Raw genomic sequence first — 27,947 nt, forward strand, 5'->3', positions numbered from 1 at the left:
ATTTGGTGCCAAAGGAACATCGGAGAGGCAATTTACAGGTAATATCTCTATCTGTTATTTTATCTGTTCTTCTTGTCTTCAGCATTTAATTTCTAGCCAGATCAGGTTTTGATCAGATGCTGCTTTCTCCTTCTCTGCAGACAAAAGTACTCCAAATACACCGACAGAGCCAAAGCAGAGTAAATCTGGCCCTGCCTTCAGTGAGTATTTAACTTGATTCATTTTTAGTTGATTTATTACTTTCATTTTGTGCATTTAGATTGTATTATTGATTACTGAATATGGTCATCTTAAAATGAAATAGCAAGCCTTGTAGGATAATTGATTATCCACATAAAGAGAGGCTACTCTACGTTTTTTGTAAGTAGGTAGAGGTTGCATGAATCAAGTGTTCTCTGTGTTGCTGGATATTTCCCTAGAAACAAAACAACATGTTGAGAATCTCTCTCTCTGTTTTTCTCCTTTTATGGTCATAAGGTCCCCATTTTGTGGCCATAAACAACAAGAATGAAATTGTTGTGACAGACTTCCACAATCATTCTGTTAAGGTACGCTGAGCTCTTCTCTTTTACTGTGTACATTTCTCCGTGTGCCATCATGTATTAACATCAAACACTAACCAGATCTGCTGTCTGCCTGTTTTTATTGGGTTCTGCCTCTAATTAATATTTCATGTTAATGTAACTTTGCTTTTGTGAAGCTTAAAGTATGCTTTTTTGATTTCGTTTATCAACGTTGTTTGTTTTTGTGGGCTTTTTTTCCCTGGATTTAAATGTGGATTGTTTTTGATGTATGGCTTCTTGCAGGTTTACAATGCTGATGGTGAGTTCCTGTTTAAATTCGGCTCACATGGTGAAGGGAACGGCCAGTTCAATGCACCCACCGGTGTGGCTGTAGATGGCAATGGGAACATTATTGTTGCAGACTGGGGTAACAGTAGGATACAGGTAGGCTTCTGATTTTATTTGCATTAAATTAGTTAGTTTTTAGGCAGTTTCTTTAATTATTGTGATGCTATTTTGACATTTAAGTACTTAAATTCTAAAATGATGTGGAATCCAAAATGTATAAATTCCTTTGCTTTAGATTAAAACTAATAACGACTGAGACCCTTTTTTGCAATCGCTTTCAGCCACCTAGCTCTTTTTTTATCGTATAACATAATAGTACATTTTATTTAAAAAACTAGTCATTTTTCGCAATGACTTTTATTCACCTAGCTGTATTTTATTTTCTTAATTTCATTTTATTTTTAACACAATTATATATTTTAATTAAAACATCTCATCTACTTTTATAAGACATTTTGCAACTTTCAGCCACCTAGCCCTATTTTAAGAAATGTATTTTATTTGATAACATAATTATATGCAATATTTTATTACAAAATCTAATAAAGTAATAAATCTAATAAAGTCAGGGCAGTCGTGGCCTAATGTCCTAATGGCTTTCATCTACCTAGCTGTATTTTATTTCTTTACTTAAAATGTAATTATGTATTTTGATAAAAAAAGACATGTTTGCAATAACTTTCAGCCACCTAGCCCTATTTTATTTTATTTTTTTATTTTATTTTATAACATAATTATAAATGTTTTTTTTTAACTGTTTCACTTTTCTGAAATTTTTTTCCAATGACTTTTATCTACCTTGCTTTTTTTATAATTATATATTTTAATTAAAAAATCTAAAACATTTTTGCAATAACTTTCAGCCACTTAGCCCTATTTTATTTTATTTTATTTTGCGCTTTCATCTACCTAGCTATACTTAATTTTTTTTATTTAAATAAAAAAAAGTTTTTTTCACTTTAGAAATTCATTAAAAATTGTAATGTTATTGAACTAGTAAAAGTACTACATCTTTTGTTGCTTGTCTCTTAGGTGTTTGACAGTTCTGGCTCGTTCCTATCATACATCAACACTACGGCGGATCCCTTATACGGTCCGCAGGGTCTGGCTCTCACGTCAGATGGCCACGTGGCCGTGGCGGACTCTGGAAACCACTGCTTCAAAGTCTACCGATACCTGCAGTAAAGACTCGGCGTGATGCACGAGTTAACAAATACTGTAAGCTCCAACAGTCTTCTTTGGCATTTCATGTTTTCCTTTGCACAAGTCTCTGCACACAAATTTCCAGCCATTCAACTAATGCTGATGTGAACAAACCCAGGGCTTCATGAATGTTGCATCCCTATTTGATCAATTTGCATCGATTTGTGTTAACAGCCACTTCCTAAATGAATGTATATCAAACCCAAGCAAATAACACAGCCGCTGTGTATATAACAGCGACTGAGGGCAGCTATCTATGTGTCTTTCTTTAACTGTAAAAGCTGCTCGACAGATCCCTCATTTAAATCGCAGGGAACAAAATGATTTTTTTCTAGGCAGATCAGCTTATGTATGACCTGTGGATGCCACTCTCTCACATCAAACTGGCCTTTTGTGCATTGACTAGCTGTACACGAGTACACATTTGTATCATACGGTGTAAATCTGATCGTAATATGGATTTGGAGCTCCACTCTCTCTCTTAGTGCGCTGAAGCTCAATATTAAAGTAACCTGGCTGTCAATGTGCTTTAGTAAAACTGCTTTTGTAGGTTCATCGTGCCTCCGATTTTAAAAGCTACGCCTGTACATGGGCTTTCTACATATCACCGAGCACAATTGACATATTGCATGCGTTTTATTCACGTGACAAAAGGTTATAAAGCAAGTTTATTTATTTTGTACACAATGGTATATTGTTATTTTTCTAAGTTGAAGTGTTTTGTTTATCTGCAGTTCACAAGGTGTGCAAAGCTAACGTTTCGTGAAGTACAACTGAGTTTTTGTTTTTGTTTTGTTTTTAACGCACATGATGGTCACCATGTTGTTAAAGGGAATGTGGATCTGTCATATTGAGACGTTGAGAATATGAACAAAAATAAGGGAAAATGAAGTCACATAGCCACCGCTGCATTTTAAGTTGCCAAATTCATAAAAGAACAACTTGCAGGGTACTTGCCATAGTTTACCAAGCATTTACTACTGTTTTTAAAATTATTTTTAATTTGTTTAATTCTTTGTTTTCTATGAATGTAATCTAATGAATGAAAAAATCAAATACTGCATTAGAAATGATCATTTTGGCCCACTGCTAAGTAGACAAAAGCAATGAATTCTGAATCAGGAGAGCATTTGTACTTTATATAGAGTCATGATTCTGATTTTACAAAGTGTGCGAGCGAAAGCCACTAAATACAGTATTCTGTAATAAAACTGTACAGTGTATAACGTAGTATTTAAACTGCAATAATGCACTCTTGAATATTTCTCAGAAATGTAGCATCTCTAAAAAATACCCCTAAAAAGCGCACCCATGATTTATGATACAGATTGTGATACTGAAATTTAAAAGGTCATGTCATGTCAGAGACAATGTGATTTTTGTATTCAAATTCTTCCCATTTGACTATGTAACAGAATGAAGGGTAACGTGAATCTACTGTATTGCCAACACGCATTAAAAACTGAATTGAACAGTTGCTACATGCTACAGTTTCCAATGTACCAAACAACTGTAACAGTCTCTTTATATGTCAGTATGCACTAGAAATAAAAGCACATGATTTACCGAGCCAATCCGTGATGTTGTACGTGATTCATTTCCATCTTGACTTCTAAATGTCACAGCGTTGAATGGGGTGTTGTTTAATAAATTCCTTAAGCTGCTGGCAGGCGGCGCTATTTCTGGTTGCCTTGCATTGCCTGTCTTCTGGTATCTTCTCGAGCCACATGTCATTGTTCAGAACATACCTGAAACTTTAGAAATGACAGAAGAAAAGTGTTTTAAATATCAAAAAGAGCAATTAGCATTCCTTTTGTCTTTTCAATAAACATCAGATTTCAACTTACTGTTTTCCTTTATTATTGAGCACTGAGATTGCGTCGTTCTGCCCCATGATCAGATAGCTGGCTTCATTTTTCAGCTCCAGTTCATCACAAGACAAGCGCAGTATCATCAGACGCATGACATCTTTCTGGATACCAGAGTCTTTCCCTTTAACAGGAAAAGTGTTGATTTGGTAATGTATTATGTACTTTACAGAATATTTACATATATATTCATCAGACTGTTTTACTGAAAGCAGTTGACAATTACAGGGTTTATTTTGAAATAATGACCGGCTGACTGTACTTTACGGTTACTCGCCACATCCCATAGAGCAAGAAATATTTGTTTTTGGCCAAAATACACCAGTCAAAAGTTTTTGAATAGTAAGATTTTTTTGTCTTTGAAATAGGTCTCTTCTGCTCACCAAGCCTGCATTTATTTGATCTAAAGTACAGCAAAAACAGTTTTACTATTTCAAAAACTTTTTCTATTTGAATATATTTTAAAATGTAAATTTATTCCTGTGATTTCAAAGCTAAATTTTTAGCATCATTACTCCACTTACAGAAATCATTCTAATATTCTTGAATATTCTTGAATCTCAAAAACATTCATTATTATTATGTTGGAGACAGCTAAGTATCACTTTTGATCAATTTAAAGCATCCTTGCTAAAAAGGAAAAGTATTAATTTCTAGAATTTCAAAATTTCTATTGGAATTCCAAGCTTTTGAATGGTATAAATGGTGTAAAATGTTACAAAAGCTTTTGATTTCAGATAAATGCTGATCTTTGGATCTTTCTATTCATCAAAGAATTCTGAAAAAAATGTACTCAACTGTTTTAAATATTGATAATAATAAAAAAATGTTCCTTGAACAGCATATTAGAGTGATTTCTGAAAGATTATGTGACGCTGAAGACTGGAGTAATGATGCTGAAAATGTAGCTTGATCACAGGAATGAATTACATTTTAAAATATATTCAGATAGAAAGCAGTTATTTAATATTACTGCGTTTGCTGTACTTTAGATCAAATAAATGCAGGCTTTGTGAGCAGAAGAGACTTATTTAAAAAAACTTATTTCAAAAACTTTTAATTGGACGTGTATCTTTTAAATACATAGTATATATTTAGTTTCAACCTTCATATACCAATATATATTTCAGTGGCAAGAAAATACATTTCCAATCTTACAGAAGCCTACATTTAAGCTAAATTCAAATATGGATTGAATAGCCACTAGAGATCAAAAGATTTATATTGATTTAATAGTATTATTTTGTAAGTTTTCTTTAATATACTATTTTAAATGGTTTTTTTTATATACTTTCAAAAATATCCAAAAATGGCTCAAATGTATGGTCTATATATAAGTTACTTATACTCACCAAGGCTGCAATTTATTTAATTAAAAATACAGTTTATCAATTTAACACATCCTCGCTGAATAAAAGTAATTTCTTAAAAAAAAAGAAGTATGAATAGAAATGTTCTGACCCCAAACTTTTAAACGGTAGCGTATATTGTTAGAAAAGATTTATATTTTCAAATAAATGCTGTTCACTTTATTCATCAAAGAATCCTGAAAAAAAAGTATCACAGGTTCCTGAATTCCTGATGTAATGATGCTGAAAATTCAGCTTTGCATTACAGGAATAAATTAGATTTTAATTTATATTAAAAATAGAAAAACATTATTTTACATCGTAATAACATTTCACAATATAACATTTTTTCTGTGTTTTTGATCAAATAAATGCAGCTTTGATGAGCAAAACAAAAAAACATTTTAGCAAATATATTTTCTTGGCCAATTTTTGAAATATGTGTAAAAAATACATTGATGAGAAATAGAGTTTAATAAAATAATAATTTATAATAATAATCATTATTTTTTTAAAATGATTTTACCTTATATTATCTTAAAAATTCCACTAAGAAAAAGAAGTCCATTACAACAGTAATATTATTACAGTAATAACAATACTAAAGTCCTCTGAGATCATTTTCACTACGAACAGGACAACATCTTGATAGGTGAGACATGAAAATCGCGCAAAATCAGATAACCTTTTTAACTTTTTATAGTATTATTATAGGCCTACAGTAATTATTTGACCACTGGATTCACCCATTAAAATTAAGCATTCAAAACAGCAGTATAAATAATAAAGCTTTAATTAAAAACACTAACTTACCAATCTGAAGCACATCTGTGATTAATGTAGTGTAGTACATAAAAACATCATCGGTGCTTGAGTTGACAACTTTGATCACATAGACTAGGAAACAGAACACATTCAAAATATATAAAGTATATTGAGACTTAATTGACGACATATTTGTACAGTAGTTGCTTTCAAGTTAGTTTCTCACCATAATCAACAGCAGGACTGTAACATGCATAAGTGATCCTGGTGTTGTCTTTCATATCCTTGCTGAAGGTGACTTTCAGCTTTGGACAACCACCTGAAAATAAGTTTGAAATATGAAATAGATATCTCATTTCCAGGGGTCAGTTCACCCAAAAATGAAAACTCTGTCATTAATTACTCTCATTAGCCTCATGTTGTTCCAAACCCATAATAAGTTCATCTTCAAAAGACAAACTAAGATATTTTTGATGAAATCCAAGAACTTTTATTCATAGCTTCATAACATGGTTGAACCACTGATGTCACATGGCCAATTTTATCAATTTCCTTACTACGTTTCTGGAACTTGAACATGTTGCTGGGTCAGAAAGCTCTCAGATTTCATCAAAAACATCTTAATTTGTACAAGTATGGAATGATGAGTAATTACTGACACAAATATATAAATCAGAGTACACTAGAGTTTTTCCCACCTTCTGCACATGTACACACATCCCCGTCACACAGTTTGGAGATCATTGGGCTTTTGTGAGGGGCTGTATAGAATATGCCACATCTCTTTTCTGTGTAACACATTCAAAGAAATAGCATTAGTCAGTGTTGAGCACTCAGAAGTGCTGTCATCAAAGCATTTGGTTCAGGGGTTTCATGACCTGGGTTGTAATAGTCATAGATGACAGCAGAAGCAGGTTGGACAAGGCCCATGGGAACAACCTGATCAGCACCAAACTGAAGACACTCGTTTTCGGCGATCTGTTGGATAAATACTGATTTAACTAGTTTAACTACTTAATGGCATTTCTATTTTAATTCAGCAGTGAAGAAAAACAGCTGTGTTTTTTTCTTTAGTGATAGTAGTTCATGAGTCCCTTGCCCGCTGTTCTTCAGAAAAATCCTTCAGGTCCCACAGATTCTTTGGTTTTTCAGCATTTTTCTGTATTTGAACCCTTTCCAACAATGACTGTATGGGACTGAGGGACTCATATGCAACTATTACAGAAGGTTCAAACGCTCACTGATGCTCCAGAAGGAAAAACCCTGCATTAAGAGCCGGGGGTGTAAACTTTTGAACAGAATGAAGATGTGTACATTTTTCTTATTTTGTGTGAATATCATATATTTTCATTTAGTATTGCCCTTCAGAAGCTACAGAAGATACTAACATGTTCCCCAGAAGACCAAATAAGTTAAATTTACCCTGATCTCCCAATGCATTGCGTTTCCTTTGGAAGCATCAGTGAGTGTTTGAACCTTCTGTAATAGTTGCATATGAGTCCCTCAGTTGTCCTCAGTGTGGAAAGATGGATCTCAAAATCAAACAGTCATTGTTGGAAAGGGTTCAAATACACAAAAATACTGGAAAACTAACGAATTTGTGGGACCTGAAGGTTTTTTCTGAACATCGGGCAATTTAACTGTTGTACACAGAATTAAGAATCAAGTGTATGTAAACTTTTGAACGGTGTTTTTTTATTTATTTATTTTTTTATATAAATTCAACTATTATTTTCTCTTGTGGACTATATGTAAACATCTTTTATGTGAAATATTTTATTCAGGCCAGTACTAAATAAGTAATTAACATTTTGCAGAATCTGCAAGGTGTATGAAAACTTTTGACTCCACTGTACATACTTGAACAGAAATAGTTCTGTTACCTTTGCAAAATAAAGAAAGACTTTATTATGGTGGGCTTCATAGTGATCGATGTACTTCTCTGTGCCCGTTGTAAGCTGTAAAGAAAAAAGAAAAGAATTACATTGATATTTAAAAAGTAATTAATTTGTAACAAAACAAAGCCAGGAAATTACATTTGGTGATACCATGGTATAGTGATGGTATAAGATGGTAATAGCATGGTACTTTGATATAGTCTACTGTCCAAAAATATGGTGCTTACTGTAAGACAACTTTTTCTAATTTATTAAGTTTGGACTAAGATGGCATTGTCATTATTATTATTTTATATTCGATTATTTTACATTTATTTTTATTTGTTATTTTGATGCTTATTCCTAAAAAAATAACATAATATGAGAGAGATTCAAATAACTTAAATGTGTTTTTTTCTTAATTGTTAAACATGAATAATGAATACATAAAATAAAATGCATATGCACTCGTTCTAAATCCATGGTGTTTGGTATGAGTCCACTTAGAAGTGAGATTTCCACAATGACCATGCCAACGGTATTCTTCTTTTTCATGCTGTGTGAAGACAGAAAAGATGGCATAGTTGATTTCAGAGAGGCCAAACAAGTATTCATAATTCTGCTAGACATTCATATGCATAAGCATAAAAAAGACCGTTTACTGTGCTCACCCCACACACACGGTATATATGAGGGATTTCTCTTTGTTTTGCGCCTCTGAGATTTGTCTTTTTCTGCGGCTGCGGAGATCAAACCATTCTATGCTGCTCATGGGCTCATCTTTTGGCTCCTCATCGTTGTCGTAATTATAATAGTCCTCAAGCTCTTCTTCTTTATGGTATATTTCTGGAGAAGAGCATAATGACATGTAGTCTTATGAATTTTATGCTAAAATATTATTATAGAATGTTTGTAACATTTGCTACTCCTCTTCGCCACCTGAGGTCACCCTCGTTCAAATACTAGAACTATGCAACTCTTTTTAATCTTCAACAATCAACATCCTCTCTGGCAGTACATGTATACTTTTTATATTAAATGTATACACTGTCTGCAATGCACTCAATTAATATATTCCATGATATTTTACGTACTGTATTCCAGCTCTCCTGTCACTTTTACACTCAGGTCAAACAGGTCACAGTGGGATTCATCCTTCTTCATTGTTCTATATGTCTGCACAACCTGGAACAAGCAATGTGCCACTCAAAATACTATAAACTGAACCATCACAGATCAACAATTAACTAGATGAGCACAGTTCACAGACGAACTTCGAAGTTGGCTTGAAAAGCCTTGTTTGAAGTAACTTTGAAAAGCTTAGTTTTAATTTAATTGTTGAAATTGAATTTTGGGACAGAATGGGAACACACACATTTCTACTATGAATCAGCATGTTGCTACCATGATTTAGGATGGTTAAGCCATGCTGCTAGCATGATTTAGCATGAATTAGCATGATGCTAGCATGATTCTAACATGATTAAGTTACTAACATGTTGCTAGCATGAGACTAGCATCAATTAGCATGTCACTAACCCAATTTAACATTAACATCGCTATGAAAATTTAAAATGAATTAGCATGTCACATTCTAACATGATTAGCAAGTTAATAACATGTTGCTAGCATTTTTCTAGCATGACGAGCATGTTACTAACAGGTTAACATGTTTAGAAAGTTACTAACATGTTGCTGGCATGTTTCTACATGATTAGCATGTTATGATTAACAAGTTACCAGCATGTTGCTAGAATGATTCTAGCATGAATTAGCATGTTGCTAACAATTAAACTTTAACATGTCGCTGCCATGATTTAACAAATTAGCAAGTTGCTAGCATGATTCTAAAATGTTAACTTGTTTATAGCATGATTAGCATGTTACTAGCATGTGGCTAGCATGATTACCAATTTGCTAGCATGTGGCTAGCATGATTACCAATTTATTAGCATGATTCTAGCATGATTAACAAGTTGCTAACATATTGGTAGCATGATTGTATGATGACTAGCATGTTACAAGCATGATTGGCAATTACTAGCATGTTCCTAGAAGGATTAGCAACATGTTGCTAGCATGAGCAAGTTATAGCTTGATTAAAAAGTTGCTAGCATGTTGTTAGTATGTTTCTACGCTATTCCAGTTATAACCAGCTAAAACCAGTTGATTAAGTGAAAAAAACAGCTGATAACTAGTTAAAACCAGCTTAAACTGGTTTCATAGTCTTAGCTGCTTTAAGCTTGGTTGGTCTTTTGGCAGGTCTCCAGCTTGACCAGCTAAGACTAGCCTGGTGGCAAAAACCACTTTAATATTAGCCTGGGAGACAATCAGTTTAGGTTGTTTTACCTGTTTTTTTTTTTTTTTCAGTAGGGAGTTGTTAATATTAAATAGTAGCTTTCTCAAGCCAACTCAATTAAATTGGGAAAAATGTCTTACCGCTAATGTTCCACGTCCTTTCCCCTGAACATTTAGGGAAATTTTACCAACATTTCTGAGCTGTGTAAACAAATGCACATACAGTGAAGAGTCTTCTACTTGTTAGGCCACACACACTAGCATACCTTTATCACATATTTTAACATGTTTTCTTTTTAGTTTTTTCTAGTTACTTTCTAGTAACCTGAAGGTGGAACTTGTGGGAGGAGCTTACTCATTCAAGAGAGGATTTGATTGGACAAAAATCTGGGCAGTGCAGGATGAATCATCATTATTTTTTAAATCACATTTTCCAACTTTTTATCCGATTTGTCAGCTTTAAGGAATAGAACAGAATTGTTTTTAAATACTATTTCTTACCTTAACAGCTGATGCAGTGAGTGCATTAGATTTAGTCAAGTGTAAATCTTGTTTTTTGCCATTTTCAAGGCACATTTCCACCCTTAGATTTAGGTCGTCTACATCATTGTTCTGCATGCTGTATTTCGACAAAGCCTCAAGGGCTACGACTGTGTCCTGTTAAAAAAAAATAAAAATAAAAATACATGGATTAATGCTGGAAAACCAACACAAAATACTGTAGAAATGGGTTGCAAGTTTAAAATGCTCATGTGTCAAAATGACCTGGCCTTTGAACTATAATTTTTACTTTGTGCATTGTCAATGTTGCTTTTTTAGTTCTAAGAAAGTGGTATTAAATGTACTTGTACAGCAGCCTTAGGTTAAATGGCTACTGTAGTTCCAGAAAAGGTCAAGTCAAGTCACCTTTATTTCAGTAGCACTTTATACAATAGAATTTGCTTCACAGAGATAAACAGGAAAAAATGTAAATAAGTTAACCCCTTATCTGTCACTCCCATTTTTGAACAGAGATGTGAAAATTAAGAATTCAAACTTACATTATTATAATTCATGAACAAAAACATTTTGTTATATGATTTTGATGACCATTTTCAATGTTAATGCAATGTCTGATTTTAAAATTGCTTTTAAAGGATGAATTTTGAGATTTTAAGTTTTCATCTGATATAATTTCTTATGATTTCTAAAGTGTGATAGGGAAAAAGGCAACGAGGAAATCTGTTTGTGACAAAGGTCAGAACTCCCTGTTATGAAGTAGATTTTTGAGCTGCACTCTTGTCATAAATTAATCTATTATTTTTCCTACATAATTTGTAACACAAAAAAGGGTTTAATATCTATTTAGGAGCCTTAGACTTTTTCAACAATATATAGTTTGTCATGATTAAATTAGGATTTTATTGTAAAATGGTGAAGTAAACTTGTGCGTCCCACAGAGGGACGGTGGAACAATGTAAAGCAACTCTAAAAGACAGTAGTTTCATTATTTAGCTCAAGTCAGTTTAGTGCTGGTTCAGTTCAGATCAATAACAGTGTGAAGTTCAATTCAGCTAAAAGCAGCTCTACAAAAGGTCACAATAGTATTTCGCATGAGAAGTTGTGACATGTCCAAAACTGTTTCTGTTGTTTGCTTTTGGGATCAAATAGAGAGTTTGGACCTGAACTTTTTTTTATTACTATTATTATGCCTCACCACTGTAAAAACAAACACAGCTGTCTGTATTTGAGTACATGGTTAGTTATCACTATTGAACAAAAAAAAAATGTTTTTTTGTTGTTTTTTCCACCAAGGCTGCATTTATTTGATCAAAAATACATTAAAACAGTAATATATTTAATTATTACTGTTTGCTAAATTTAATATATTTATAACATTTATTATATTCTTGTAATGACAAAGCTGAATTTTCAGCATCATTACTCCAGTCTTCAGTGTCACATTATCCTTCAGAAATCATTCTAATATGCTGATTTGGTGTTCAAGAAATATTTTTTTAAAGTATTTTAACTGTATTTAACTGTAGTATTAAAGTAATTTAACTGACTACAATTGATTACTTTTCTAAATTTAAATTTCTAAAAAAAAAGTAATAATTAACATTGATTACCATCAGACTTTCAAAATCCTTCACTACTTGAATTAAGATCACAATCATTTAATTTTAAAGCGCAGTCACCACCAAATCAGACTTTAGCACCTCTTTTTACTTCGAGGTCATTCTGAAGTTAAATAAAGATTTACAATTCTAACAAGATATAGTTTTTGAAATCAAACCTTTGCATAGCTATAACAGGAAACACTGGCATCTAACAATGCTTTGGAAAAAAAAACTGTTAATCTTAAAAAATAAATTATATACACAATATACAAAAAGTAGGAAATAAAACAGTTATCAAATAAATATGTGCCCTAAACTCTTGAAACATTGTTGTCTTATATTTTAGAGCAGTCATTTATATTATAGATATTTTAGTAACCCCCTTTGTAATCGTTGATATGTTCATACTGTAAGTAACTGTAATTTAATTACACATTTTTTTATTCAGTAACTAACAGATTTATTTAAATTTATTTTTTTTAAATTACATAATTCCATTGCATGTTAATTCACTCTAAAAAGTAAAGGTTCCAAAAGGGTGTTTTTGCAGTGATGCCATAGAAAAACCATTTTTGGTTCCCCAAAGAACCTTTCAGTAAACAGTTCCTATAAGAACCATTTTGAAGAACATCTAAAGAACCTTTTTCGACTATAAAAGAACCTTTTCTCCATTTGAAAGGTTCAATGGATGTTTAAGGTTTTTCATAGAACCATTGATGCCAATAAAGAACCTTTATTTTTAAGAGTGTATTTACTCCCCAACACTGACCAAAACCCACCTGTGTGGACTGGAATCCACCACCATACTTGCGTTGCTCTGTCAGCCAGTTTGCAGCAAGTTTAGCATTTGCCTTGTCACCCAGAGTCAGCGCGGTGAGCAAAGCATATGCTGTGGTCTCCACAGATTCAGCGTCAGCGTTACCTGCTGATTGACCTCGGCCAACCTTGGCATTCCAGAAACACTTTGCTTCATATAAATAAGAGAAAAGATGTTGTGAGAATTTAAACATATGATGCTGAGCTTATAAATTGTGACATATCTGCTTATATTAAGTACTTTATGGCTTAAAGCATTAGTTCACTTCTTCCAAAATAATTTTTTATTGATTTACTCGCTCCCATGTCATCCATGTTCATATCTTTCTTTCTTCAGTCGAAAAGAAATTAAGGTTTTTGAGGAAAACATTCCAGGATTCTTTTTCCAAATAGTGGACTTCAATCGATGCTAATAGGTCCAAATTGCAGTTTCAATGCAGCTTCAAAAGGCTCTACACGGTACCAGCAGAGGAATAAGGGTCTTATTTAACGCAACAATCTTTGGTAAATTTACATGCTTTTCAACCACAAATGCACGTCTTGCACTAGCTCAACCTCACGCATTACGTAATCACATACGTGTGACGTAGGAAGTAGTACTGACCCTTTACAAAAAAAGGTAAAACAACAGTGTTGGACAATTTTGAAGTTAGAGGAGAAAATGAAATAGAGTTTTTTTCCCTTTTTACCTTTTTGAACTGAAGTGCACAGGAAAAGAACTTACTGCGCAAAGTTTTTCAACATGATTATGCAATGCGTGAAGATGCGCATAACAGATCTAGTGAAGTAGAGCATTTATGGTTAAAAAGTATATACATTTAATTTCTTTTTTAGTTTTCTTTTGAAAATGACCGATTGTTTTACAAGTTAAGACACTTATTCCTCGGCTGGGATCATGTAGAGCCCTTTGAAGCTGCATTGAAATGGCAATTTGGACCTTCAACTCGTTGATCCCCATTGAAGTCCACTATATGGAGAAAACCCTGGAATGTTTTTGTCAAAAATTTTAATTTCTTTTCAACTAAAGAAAGAAAGACATGAACATCTTGAATGACATGGGCGTGAGTAAATTATCAAGAATTTTTTATTCTGGAGGTGAACTAATCCTTTAACAGAAAGAGATCTAAGATGTAAAAATGCAGGAAATTACTGACTGCTGTCACAATTAGCCATGGTTTTTAGCTTTTGATGCGCTTGTCGGGCTTCTGCACTGCCCTGGTCATGCAATGAAAAGGCATAAGCTGTGATAGCCAGCGAATAGAGACTTTCCAAAGCATCCCACTGTCCGTCTAGGTAGAACTTTGCTTTATCCATTGCTACTCTCTGCAAACAAACAGAGGTTTTTACAGGTTTGTTTATTCAGTAGTGAATAAATAGAGGAGGAATTCTGCAACTAGAGTTAATATGTTACCAGTTCTGTGTCACTTCCCAGATCATAGACTTTCAAAGCACGGTTCATTGAAATAAGGACAAAAGCAGTTAGGGGGACATCATTTTTCGCCTGTCCAACTCCGCCCTGAGGGTAAATATTAGCTTTTGTTTAATCATTGTTAGCAAGCATCATTGGTAAATAAAAGCAATGCACCCTTGTACCTTCATTCCTCTATCATACAGTGGATTAGGATCATCCCATGCACCACTGCTTTTTTGTTTGGATATGAGATAAGACATGGACTCCTGAATATAGGAGTCTTCCACATCAATAATGTCCCGAGACTCTGTCAGCTCCTTGGCAATAAATGCTGTAAGCCTATGAAAAGATTAGATAGAAAATAAACACTTTCGCACAAATATATGTCATGTCTTATAGCTTTTGCCATCTATTACCAGTTGTGCTAGAGCCAACAACAAACCAAATACTGCTGGGAGTCCATAGAAATGCTCCATAAGAGCCATCTTGTTTCCTGTGTGTGAGAACTGTGTTGTAACCTGGATATGAGAAGAAGAATGTCCTTACTAACTTTCTGGGCCTTGAACGTGTCAGTTGCGTTGCTGTCTATACAGGGTGAAAGCTTTCAGATTTCATCTAAAATATCTTAATTTGTGTTCTGAAGATTTCACAATATTACTGTTTTAGTGTGCTTTGGATCAAATAAATGCAGTCTTGGTAAGCGTAAGAGACTACTTTCAAATAAGTCTTACTGACCCCAAATTTCTAAAATGAAGAAGTGGTAAAGCTTTTAATCATGTTGCATCATCTACAGGTGTGGATACGCACCGGTTTGGATCATGGATTGGGCCTCATCTCTGCGTTCAGCTGGCAGTGACAGCCATTGTTTGGTGGTATCCAGGTACCTCATGGCATGAATAGCAGGAGACATCTTCACCATAGTCTGCTCCGCACAGCCAGTGGGCAGCTGAATGAGTTTATCTATACCTTTAAGGTTTAGACAGTTGTCTGCCGACTCACCCATCACCCCACCTGCAAAATACAAACTCATTACCTATATCATAAATCTTATGAAAGAGTATGATAGCGGAAAATCTATCTACCTACAGTATCTACTGTATGTATGCCACCTCACCTTTTAAACTCAAAGAGATTTCGGAGTCCATCCCACCAGGGATCTCATCAGCAGGGGCTGGAATATCAATCTCGAATTTCTTCACTGTGCATAAGAAGATAAAAAAAATGTTCATACAGTGATGAAAAACCTAAGAACAGATCTACTGATTATTTAAGCCTAGTGGATTCTTACATTTCGGATCAATGTTGTACTTTCTGTCAATAGTGGTAATTTCCCCTTCCGCCTAAACATGAAGGATTAGAAAGTTTGTCAGTGTCATAGTGAATTAATTGAAGAATATACAATTGAAGTCAAAAGTGTACATACACCTTGCAGAATCTGCAAAATGTTAATTATTTTACCAAAATAAGAGGGATCATACAAAATGCATGTTAGTACTGACCTGAATAAGATGTTTCACATAAAAGATGTTTACATACAGTCCACAAGAGAAAATAAGAGATGAATTTATAAAAATGACCCTGTTTAAAAGTTTACATACACTTTATTCTTAATACTGTGTTGTTACATGAATGATCCACAGCTGTGTTTTTTGTTTCAGGTCCCACAAATTCTGTGGTTTTCAGCATTTTTGTGTATTTGAACCCTTTCCAACAATGACTGTATGATTATAAGATCCATCTTTTCACACTGAGGACAACTGAGGGACTCATATGCAACTATTACAGAAGGTTGAAATGCATTAAATTTGAAGATCAGGCTAAATTTAACTTATTTTGTCTTTTGGGAAACATGTACGTATCTGTAGCTTCTGAAGTAGCTACTAAATGAAGTACTAAGTACTAAATGAAAAAAAAAAATATTTAGTAAAAATAAAAAAAAATCTTCTTTCATTCTGTTCAGAAGTTTACACCCCCCAGCTTTTAATACATAGTTTTTCCTTCTGGGATATCAGTGAGCATTCAAAGCTTCTGTAATACTTGCATATGTGTCCCTCAGTTGTCCTCAGTGTGAAAAGATGGATCTCAAAACCATACAGTCATTGTTGGAAATGGCTCAATACACAAAAATGCTGAAAAACCACAGAATTTGTGGGACCTAAAGGATTTTTCTAAAGAACAGTGGGCAGTTTAACTGTTCAGGACAAACAAGGAACTCAACTCAACTATCACTAAACAAAAAACAAAAACAAAAACTGTGGATCATTCAGGTAACCACACAGCATTAAGAATCAAGTGTATGTAAACTTATGAATGGGGCCATTTTTATAAATTCAAATATTATTTTCTCTTGTGGACTATATGTAAACATCTTATGTGAAGTATCTTATTCAGGTCAGTACTAAATAAAAAATAATATGAATTTTGTATGATCCCTCTTGTTTTGGTAAAGTTTGCAGATTCTGCAAGGTGTATGTAAACTTTTAACTTCAACTGTAAGAACACTTCATTAAGTTTCTCAGGTATGTGGAACTGAAGTGCAGTAAAATCTGGGTATGCCATTTAAACACACTTTACCTCCACACGGAGATCCTTTTCTACTCCGTCACTAGCAGAATCTGAGGCTTTAGCCAGCACTTTGATGGGGATATTTCCGATAACAAGGGGGACCACAGTGAAATACACAGCCACTGCTGAGTTACCAGAAACCATGACCTCCTCTTTCACCTCATCCCCACCAGCAGTGCACAAACCTTCCACCTTATCCATTTTCACTACTACCTATAAAGACACATGATATGGCATTTCACTCCTGTTTCTCACTCTTTTTTCCATGCTTGATTAATTTGTCTAGTATTTTTCCCGTGAAGCTTTACAGCGGAAAACACCTCGGTGGAGGTTCCAAGTGAGCCATAATGAAACTAAAATGTGACATGTAAATAAATGTACCCTTAAATTCTCGTCCTTGTAATTGTACACCACAGCTTTGACCTGAAGCTGCTCATTTCTCTTCACAGAGTATGGAAGGTTGACGGACAAAAAGAAATCCTTGAAGGCCCTCAGGGGCTTTGGTTCTGCAATGCAAAATCCTGAAAACACATAAACACACAAAATGATACACAGCTAAAAAAACCTTTACGTTTTCAAGAAAAGTTGTCAAGATTTTGAGTTACTGTCAACCTTTTGTGGGGGAAATGCCCACAGCCTGGACTTCCCATGTGGTTATGGAATCAGGAATGACAACATCATGCCTAAACGTTTACAAAAGACTATAAGTACACTACCAGTCAAAAGTTTTTGAACAGTAAAAATTATTATTTTTAAAAGAGGTCTCTTCTAATCACCAAGCCTGCATTTGTTTGATCCAAAGTACAGCAAAACAGTAAAATTTGGAAATATTTTTACTATTTAAAATAGTTTTCTACTTGAATACATTTTAAATTGTAATTTATTTGTCTGATTTCAAAGCTGAATTTTAGCTTCATTACTCCAGTCACATGATCTTTCAGATATCATTCTAATATTCTGATTTTCTGCTCAAAAACATTTATTATTATTATGTTGAAAACAGCTAGGTAGAATTTTTTCAGGTTTCTTTGATGAATAGAGAGTTCAATAGAACAGCATTTATCTGAAATAGAAATCTTTTGTAACATTATAAATGACTTCTTCAGTTCACTTTTGATCAATTTAAAGCATCCTTGCTAAATAAAAGTATTAATTTCTATAATTATTCAAATATTACAAAAGCTTATAATTTTAGATTAAAAAAAATCTTTGGATCTTTCTATTCATCAAAGATTCCTGAAAAAAAATGTATTCAACTGTTTTAAATATTGATGAGAATAATAATAAAAAAATGTTTCTTGAAGACTGGAGCTTTGATTACAGGAATAAATTACATTTTAAAACATAACGTTATAGTAAAATGTTACTGTTTTTGCTGTACTTTGGATCATATAAATGCAAACTTGGTAAGCAGAAAAGACCTCTTTGAAAAGACATTACAAATCTTACTGTTCAAAAACCTTTGACTGGTAGTTTATTTGCATAGAAAAAATATGTTAGAGCTGATTCATTCTGTTTATTCTGAAAAAAAGAATAATTTAGGATGACCTGATAATGCCAGTGCTATCTGTTTGAAGGACTGTCCACATCCATGACTGTGGGAAATATTTACGTATGTAGATATCGTCCTCATCAATCACAATTTCGTCCAGTGTGTCATCAATATCTAGTGAAAAACAGACAAAGAGGTTCAGTGTTTCCTAGGATTTTTTTCCAGCTGTGGTGGCAGGACTATTCCTTTATGGGAGAGTGTGCAAGTACTGTATTGAGCTCAATTTCACATCTTTTTGTTTTACCTTCACCTGTCATTGTGTTATGAGGGCAGAACATAAGGGAATGGGTAGAAACATGCACAAAATCCGAGGGTAGTTAGAAAGTTCAGCTTTTGAACGTAGAAATGTAGGTAAGCATAGATTAAAACCCTTGCCCTAAACATTTTTTTTATTATAATATTAATAGTGATAATAAAATATTAATAATAATAATTATTATTAAAATACTAAACTGGCTTCACTACCCACTCACAATTTTTGTCTGGTTTGATTTAGGTCTTTAAGGTATCTTGCTTAAAATCAGTGTTAAATTGTGCAACCAATGTGGCTTTAGTCCAAGAAACCTTTTCCGAGAAGTTATGCAAGAAATTCTGTACCTCTTCCAAGACTGACTTTTCTCTTCTCCAACTTGTCCCTCTTCCTCCTCTCATTTGCAGCTTCGCAGCACTGTTTAAAAGCCTTCTTACAGCTGTCCGATTCTTTAACTCGTTTGAGACGCTCATCACAGGATATATGCATTTTGTTAGGCCGAACACCATCAAGACAGCATTTCCTTTCACGGCCCTTAAAACTGTTTACTGTGGTGATGGTATCATTATTTGACATGATTAAAAACAAATAATGCAAGGAACGATCAAAGAAAGTCAAAATTATGCATCTTACCGACATCTTCATATTTTTTTATATAGTCCGCTGCCCTTCTGACACGAGGTTTCGAGTTGTAACACTTATGCTCTGAAAATAATTAAGAATTGTTTACATTTTCATGCTGATTCACAAAATAGCATGTCAGCAGTTATTTTACCTGGGGCTAAAGGTGTTTCCATATTACAGTTACATATGAAAGTTAGCCCAGCTCTCTGCAGAACAGCACTGGAGTCCTCTCCTCCTCCGATCGAGCAGGCCAGGTCATAGGAGTTCATATAATCAAACATCTGTGGGTAAAAACAAATGATCTCCATTATGAGCAACAATACTGAAACACTAGCATAGTCTACAGGATATCCAGAAAATTGTATGTATTACCGTCTGAAGGCCTAGTTTGTTTTTGTTCAGAATATAAACTGCAGAGTCCACTGCGGCAAGAGCCACCTTGGTGTTGGGATCTGTTTTGACTATCACTTGAAGCTCAGATGCAGGTTTTACCTCAGGCAGTGGCTTAATTTCTACCTGCACACATAATGGTATTTTGCATTTGTCTGGGACACATTCTAAAAACCAGATTTAGATTCTGAAAGACTGTTTATCAGTTATACCTTGCCTTTGCAGACGTCCTTCACATCGACCCAAACTGAGTCAGCCACTATTTTTTCTTTTGGTGTGAAATAGTAGGCGACCAGGCGAAAAGAAGGCACCATATCCACATTGATGTTCACATCGACTGTTGTGATTTCGGTTCTCGGCACCCTTCCCACCTGCACAACTTGTCCCTTACTCCAAACCTGTTAGGGAAATAATTATTTTAAAGACATTAGATTGACGATAAAACAAATGATTGCTTTCTGGTAAAAAATTAAAAAAACAACTACCAGTGCTGTCAATGTTAGCGCATTAGATGATCTTTTTTTTTTTGTTTAACAGCGTTACAAATATTTACTCCAACTTCACTTCAGCACCAGGTGCTATTTAATTGAGCACGGGAAAGGTACAGTTAACAAGGGAGCTTCAGTAAAACAATAGTGAACTGCAGTCAGATGAGATGTTGTCAGACCATATGTCAGTAAAAACTAATTTAACAGTCCTTTCAGCCGTTATACTAACACGGTGGCAAAGCTGAATTTTCATCAGCCATTACTTCAGTCTTAAGTGTCACATGATCCTTCAGAAATCATTCTAATATACTGATTTATTATTAGAATGATCTATATTGGATCTATATTGGATTATATATTGCAACAGTTGCCCTGCAAAGTATTTATTTAGAAATTGTGATATTTTTTCAGGATTCTTTGATGAATAAAAAGCTTAAAAGAACAGCATTTATTCAACATATAAATATTTTCTAACAATGTAAGTATTTGCTATCACTTTTTATCAATTTAACACACCCTTGTTAAATAAAAGTATTAATTTCTTTCAAAAAAAAAGAAGAAGAAGAAAAATTGACTGACCCCAACCTTTTGACCGGTAGTGTATATATATATATATATATATATATATATATATATATATATATATATATATATATATATATATATATATATATATATATAAACACACATACAGTATATATTTTGAAAATATTTACATATATATTATGTTCATATAATCTATATTATATATAAATATATTTAATATATAAACCACATGTTTTTCTTAAGTGTATACATGCATGTGTATTTATGTACATAATAAATATATACAGCACACACACACACATATATGATGTACACAAAAGGTTTTATTTTGCATGCAATTAATCACGATTAATCATTGCCCTGCACTAAAACAAATAGAAAAATATACTGTCTTTATGTTGCTTCAAGATTGAATGTGAAATTATTGCAATATAAAAGTATATTTAAAAACTGTTAGATGGGATTTATCGCGATTAATTTCAGAAAAAATGTGTAATTAATTAGTTAACTTTTTTAAATTGATTGACAGCAGCAAAAACTACACACAAAAAACATTGAGCTGATTTTGCTTACCATGAAGTAAATGAAAGTAGGTTTTTCTGCACCCTCAGGTGTAATGTCCCGTAATGTGGCTTTCAAGGCCTCTCCGGGCTGTAGGACCTGATGCGTCACTTCCAAACTAAGATATCTGTGTTCTTCAGCTTTAGTTGCACTGGCCGTCATCTTGTTGTCACTACGAATTACTTCCTGGTCTTTCCCCTCTGCAAATACCTGCAAAAATAATAGTTAAATTAAAAATGAAATGAATTGTATATTCTGGCCCCTTAAAGGAATAATTCAAACAAAACAGAAAATTTGCTGAATTTTACTCAGACCGTCTAAGATGTAGATAAGTTTGTTTCTTTATTGGAACAGATTTGGAAAAATGTAACATTACATCAATTGCTCACCAATGGATCTTCTGCAGTGAATGGGTGCCGTCAGAATGAGAGTCCAAACAGATGATAAAACCATAAGAATAAAATGCCTTCTAAACAGCTTTTTAGCTGACAAAATATTTGTTATCAATAAAATTGATGGATTGGAGCCATGTGGATAATCATTCTGTTTGTTTACAAAAATATTTTATTAGCTGTTTGGACTCTCATTTTGACCGCACACATTCACTACAGAGGATCCATTGGTGAGCAAGTGATGCAATGCTACATATCTCCAAACCTGTTCTGATGAAGAAACAAACTCATCTACATCTTAGAAGGCCTAAGAGTGAGAAAATTGACAGCAAACTTTAATTTTTGGGTAAAATATTCCTTTAATTTAGACTTTGGAATGAAATAAGGATATAACGAAATGATTACATGTGAAATCTTACCGTTACAGCTAAGTTTTCAGCCTGTGGTGGTATCTGAAAAGACATGGCTACTTCTCCCATGTTATTTCCCAAGCCTTCACTTTTCAGAATCTGCTCTGGGGATCCTTCTATTTTAACAGTGGCCGTAAATTTCAAATTTGGAGCTCTCTTGCCATCTGGATAAGTTCCAGTGGCCTGTAAAACAGGAGAAGAAATTACTAAGCCTTTTTGTGTGTATGTACAGGTGTGGCACTAACATACTTAGGTCAAAAGTTTACATCCCCTGAACAGTTAAACTGCCTGCTGTTCTTCAGAAAAATCCTTCAGGTCCCACAAATTCGTTAGTTTTCCAGTATTTTTGTGTATTTGAACCCTTTCCAACAAAGACTGTATGATTTTGAGATCCATCTTTTCACACTGAGGACAACTGAGGGACTCATATGCAACTATTACAGAAGGTTCAAACGCTCACTGATGCTCCAGAAAGAAAAACAATGCAATAAGAGCCGGGGGTGTAACATTTGAACAGAATAGAGATTCATTTGCTTATTTTGCCTAAATATCATATTTTTTTATTTAGTACTGCCCTACAGAATCTACAGAAGATAGTTACATGTTTCCCAGAAGACAAAATAAGTTAAATTTCCCCTGACCTTCAAATTCAAAATGTTTTCACTCTTAATGCATGCTTTTTTTTTTCTTCTGGAGCATCAGTGAGTGTTTGAACCTTCTGTAATAGTTGCATATGAGTCCCTCAGTTGTCCTCAGTGTGAAAAGATGGATCTTAAAATCATGCAGTCATTGTTGGAAAGGGTTCAAATACACAAAAATACTCGAAAACCAAAGAATTTGTGGGACCTGAAGGATTTTTCTGAAGAACAGCAGGCAGTTTAACTGTTCAAGGCACTCATAAACAAATAGCACTAAACAAAAAACACAGATGAGGTAAGATTCAGGTAAAAACACTGTATTAAGAATCAAGGGGATGTAAACTAAAAAAAAAACAGGGTCATATTTTGACCTCAACTGTACATGTATTTCAACTCCAGTAGACACTCAAGTATCAAAAAAATAGATTCAGGTTCGGAAATGCTTTAGGCCACATACCAAAACGGAAAACACGCCACCTGGGGTGAAATACGTCTTGGTTTTTGACAGATCAACAGCATATGGGGACGTCACAATCTTCACAGAAGAACTCTCAGCTTCCTCCAGGTTGCCACCTGCATAAAATAAGGATGAATATTCATTGTGATATAATTTTTAATCATTAAAGATATTCCATCTGGGGATAAACAAATAAATGCGATGAAACATTATTTCATCGATGTAATTTTGCACTTGTGGTAACTAGAAAATTTTTTGGATTGCATACATTTCCTGATCCAATCATAAGGCTACTTTTAAGGCGACTCACTTGCTTTTTCTAAAACCGAGACTGCGATATAAAGATAATATCCCTCTATATGGCCTTGAGTGTTATTTTCTGATGCTGTCTTTAAGTCCTCTGTGAGTACCTCTGTTTCTGCAGTACCATCCGTTACCTACGTAACAGCAGAAGACATCATATAAATCAAATCGGAGAATGGCAAACACATTTTATTCCTTAAATGATCAGAAAGTTATGTTAAGGTTAATGCTTATTTACTTACGTCTATCTGCTTTTCAGTGCCTGGGAGATATGTCCTATCGCCCTTTTCATCAATAAGTCCGAATCGAATATATGCTATACCGTTGACCCCCTTACCATAAGTATATCTGTGAATACCAAAAACTGATGAGTTACATGGCATAATCTGAAGCAACACCAAACTCAAAGAAGTGTACATACCTAGCAGAAATCTTGAATGGAAAAGACTTGCTCTTCAACATATGGTAAGGCTGTGAAGCCTCAATGGTAACCTCAAACGTGGGCAAAACTACAAAGATTGAAAAGCCATTGCTTAGGGTTAAAGTGACAGCTGAAATAAATAGGAATTCTTAGAACAGACACACCTAGTTTCAAAACACTTACCGTATTCCTTGACCTCAAACTCCAATGATCTGTTAGATTGAGGGTATTTATGATATGTCGCAATGATTTTCCATTTTCCTGCCCTGTAGGATTAATAAAATTAAACAGAATATATAAATGACATCCATCAAAAGGCCTTAGGCATATCATAATGGTTCCCATTGTATAAAAATGTATGATACGGATATACTGTATATGTGATATTAACAACCAATGTTTTAAAGGTGACATAATGAATGTCAGACCCACAATTGGGTCCCCAGTGCATCCACCAACCCGGAAAAAGAGAAAAAGGACAACCTAGTAACTTTGTTTTGGTAAGCATTTTTCTGCAAGCATGTGAAAAAACAAACATGTCAGATTTTCAACTCAAAATAGGCATTTTCAAAATGATCTGAGGGATATTTTGAGCTGAAACTTTCAGGAGACATTCTGGGGACACCTGAGTTTTATATTACATATTATAAAGGCTTATATAAAATTTAATCAATAGATTATACAAATTTGAATCTATCACATATACATACAAATACATTTTATTTACAGTGGTGTGAAAAAGTGTTGGCCCCCTTCCTGATTTTAAATTTTTTTGCATGTTTGTCACACTTTAATGTTTCAGATCATCAAACAAATTTAAATGTGTTTATCACACCTGAGTTCAGTTTTTCTAGCCACACCCAGGCCTGATTACTGTTCGCAATCACTTAAATAGGACCTGCCTGACAAAGTGAAGTAGACCAAAAGATCCTCAAAAGCTACACATCATGTTAAGATACAAAGAAATTCAGGAACAAATGAGAAACAAAGTAATTGAGATCTATCAGTCTGGAAAAGGTTATAAAGCCATTTCTAAAGCTTTGGGACTCCAGCGAACCACAGTGAGAGCCATTATCCACAAATGGCGTAAAACATGGAACAGTGGTGAACTTTCCCAGGAGTGGCCGGCCGACCAAAATTACCCCAGGAGCGCAGCGACGACTCATCCAAGAGGTCACAAAATACCCCACAACAACATCTAAAGAACTGCAGGCCTCTCTTGCCTCAGTTAAGGTCAGTGTTCTTGACTCCACCATAAGAAAGAGACTGGGCAAAAATGGCCTGCATGGCAGAGTTCCAAGACGAAAACCGCTGCTGAGCAAAAAGAACATAAAGGCTCGTCTCAGTTTTGCCAGAACACATCGTGATGATCCCCAAGTCTTTTGGGAAAATACTCTGTGGACTGACGAGACAAAAGTTGAACATTTTGGAGGGTGTGTGTCCCATTACATCTGGCATAAAAGTAACACAGCATTTCAGAAAAAGAACATCATTCCAACAGTAAAATATTGTGGTAATAGTGTGATGGTCTGGGGCTGTTTTGCTGCTTCTGGACCTGGAAGACTTGCTGTGATAAATGGAACCATAAATTCTGCTGTCTACCAAAAAAATCCTGAAGAACAATGTCGGCAATCTGTTCGTGACCTCAAGCTGAAGCGAACATGGGTTCTGCAGAAGGGGAATGATCCAAAACACACCAACAAATCCACCTCTGAATGGCTGAAGAAAAACAAAATGAAAACTTTGGAGTGGCCTAGTCAAAGTCCTGACCTGAATCCTATCGAGATGCTGTGGCACGACCTTAAAAAGGCGGTTCATGCTCGAAAACCCTCCAATGTGGCTGAATCACAACAATTCTGCCAAGATGAGTGGGCCAAAACTCATTGCAAGTTATCGCAAACGTTTGTTTGCAGTTGTTACTGCTAAGGGTGGCCCAACCAGTTATTAAGTTTAGGGGGCAAACACTTTTCCACACGAGCCATGTGGGTTTGGATTTTGTTTCCCTTCATAATAAAAAAACTTCATTCAAAAACCTCATGTTTTGTTTACTTGTGTTATCTTTGATTAATATTTAAATTTGTTTGATGATCTGAAACATTAAAGTGTGGCAAACATGCAAAAAAAATAGAAAATCAGGAAGGGGGCCAACACTTTTTCACACTACTGTAGTTTTAGCTTTGTTTAATGTTTATTTAGTGTTCATGCAGTTAACTTACAGCTCTACCTCCGGTATAGTGATAGTTTTTTCCAATATTTGGTCAGAAATCAAAATATGATTGTAAACAATTAAACTTTTGCAGTTCTGTAAAAAGAAAAATAAATGAATTGCCTGCTCATTTCAGGTAATTGTGAATATTATTTGCATTTCATTGTTGATAGAAACAACTTACAATTATTTGAACATGGATTTCATCCCTTATGGGGAGCATGTAGTTGTCTAGGGTGAAGATTCTGTATTTGACTGAGAAACAGAATAAAGAGAAACTTAACAAAAGTAGCATATACTGGTAAGGAAGTAATAAAGATTTAACAAAAGTTAAAGAAAAAAATATAATTTTCTTATACTAAATAAGAAAATAAATTATCATACCAGTTTCTCCTGGATTATAAATTGGCTTGTCTGTTTGGATGAAAATATAGCCCCTTTTTGTTGACAAAAAGATGCTGGCTTTTCTAGTGACCGTGAAGACATCGCTGCTCTCGGCTGCAAGTTGAACAAAGTTATCTTTATCTTCTGCACTTCTATACAGGATAGGATCAACCTACAGTCCATGGGTTAGAAAAGCATTATTTTAATGTGGAGAAATACACTTCAACACTTTTGAAAATCAGAAGTGAACAGACTTACTTTAAGTTTTACCACATTCTGGTAGTCATTGTCCTTATTAAGAATGACATGTTTGTTTTCTGACAGAATTGTATTTTTCAAGGTTGCAAAGTATAGCTGCATACTGGTTTCTTTAGTTGCTCCATGAAGCTGCACACTCACAGTTTCTTCCACTCCCAGATGAATTATATTTGGAGCAACAATAAGGCATCTAAAGTATAAATGCATAAATATGCATAAAAAACACTGATAGTACAACAAAATGCAAGGTTAGGTTAGGAGCAAACAAAAAGTATTTATATTAAATGTAGTTAATAATTCTAGTACTTACGTGGTTCTCTTTGCATCCACTGTAAGAAAAACAAAAAACGCAAAAAACAGAGGGCAGATCATCTTGTTGTTTGAATATGATTATTCCATTAGGAGAGCAACTAACATCACCTACTTACTAACTCAGAGAAGGAGGACTATTACCCACCTTCATAAAATTGGTCTTTTACACTAAGAGAAAAAAAGTCATATCTTGGCAAAAACAGCATGGTCATGTGATTTACAGGAAATCTTGTTTGTAACAGGGAGCAGCTGTCTAGAGCAAAGGCAATGAGAAAGAACACTAGTCTAATTAATACTCTAAAACAGATCTGTTATTTTATGCCATGGATATTTATTATTTTAGCAACGTGATAAATAAAACGCTTTATTCTTAGATATTTCAGTCAGACATTATTATGCAGACTAGGGAACTGAATGGTAGGCCTATGTACATTCTTCTGCCATTGTGTGACTGCATGCTTTAGGGGTTCAAGCCTCTGATGTATTATCAAAATCTTTTTGAAGATTCAACATGTTTCACAAATAAATTACGTTTTATAACTTGTTCTCCAAGTACTATAAATGGCTAGAACTGTTACAGCCTTTTATGTGTCGGTATTTAAATAGCTAGCTGTACCAATTTTAACCACAGGTGGGAATGTTGTCAGATG

The 27,947-nt window shown here is 34.2% G+C and overlaps 3 protein-coding genes across 3 annotated transcripts in view; 1 reads left to right on the forward strand and 2 right to left on the reverse strand.

Moving 5' to 3' along the window:
* trim3a (tripartite motif containing 3a) overlaps positions 1 to 3,628 on the forward strand; it is a 42,199-nt gene extending 38,571 nt beyond the window's left edge. The window contains exons 10-14 of the mRNA XM_073818243.1: positions 2 to 38; positions 141 to 200; positions 478 to 548; positions 807 to 947; positions 1,884 to 3,628. Coding sequence (XP_073674344.1) covers positions 2 to 38; positions 141 to 200; positions 478 to 548; positions 807 to 947; positions 1,884 to 2,036 — 462 coding nt within the window. The 3' untranslated portion in view covers positions 2,037 to 3,628. The remainder of the gene's footprint in view (position 1; positions 39 to 140; positions 201 to 477; positions 549 to 806; positions 948 to 1,883) is intronic.
* Positions 1 to 27,947, reverse strand: part of b3glcta (beta 3-glucosyltransferase a) — a 397,462-nt gene that overhangs the window by 291,523 nt on the left and 77,992 nt on the right. The gene's annotated exons all lie outside the window — the stretch shown is intronic.
* Positions 3,173 to 27,447, reverse strand: c4 (complement component 4). Its single transcript, XM_073818463.1, has 41 exons — positions 27,296 to 27,447; positions 26,986 to 27,175; positions 26,728 to 26,899; positions 26,528 to 26,598; positions 26,354 to 26,439; positions 24,321 to 24,403; positions 24,138 to 24,225; positions 23,959 to 24,064; positions 23,724 to 23,850; positions 23,414 to 23,529; positions 22,328 to 22,501; positions 21,529 to 21,726; positions 20,134 to 20,319; positions 19,904 to 20,047; positions 19,683 to 19,812; positions 19,541 to 19,612; positions 19,255 to 19,455; positions 18,654 to 18,771; positions 17,718 to 17,788; positions 17,487 to 17,626; positions 17,115 to 17,318; positions 15,829 to 15,880; positions 15,655 to 15,738; positions 15,348 to 15,551; positions 14,983 to 15,058; positions 14,723 to 14,879; positions 14,541 to 14,645; positions 14,284 to 14,452; positions 13,093 to 13,280; positions 10,713 to 10,868; positions 10,353 to 10,412; positions 9,008 to 9,098; positions 8,585 to 8,759; positions 8,382 to 8,469; positions 7,920 to 7,994; positions 6,915 to 7,014; positions 6,735 to 6,824; positions 6,263 to 6,355; positions 6,085 to 6,168; positions 3,902 to 4,046; positions 3,173 to 3,808 (listed from the first exon to the last, which is right to left on the reverse strand). Exons 1-41 carry the CDS (start codon positions 27,355 to 27,357, stop codon positions 3,667 to 3,669), a joined length of 5,073 nt encoding a protein of 1,690 aa, XP_073674564.1. The 5' UTR covers positions 27,358 to 27,447; the 3' UTR covers positions 3,173 to 3,666.

Source organism: Garra rufa, chromosome 14 (assembly GCF_049309525.1).
Source record: "Garra rufa chromosome 14, GarRuf1.0, whole genome shotgun sequence".
Classification (NCBI taxonomy): domain Eukaryota; kingdom Metazoa; phylum Chordata; class Actinopteri; order Cypriniformes; family Cyprinidae; genus Garra; species Garra rufa.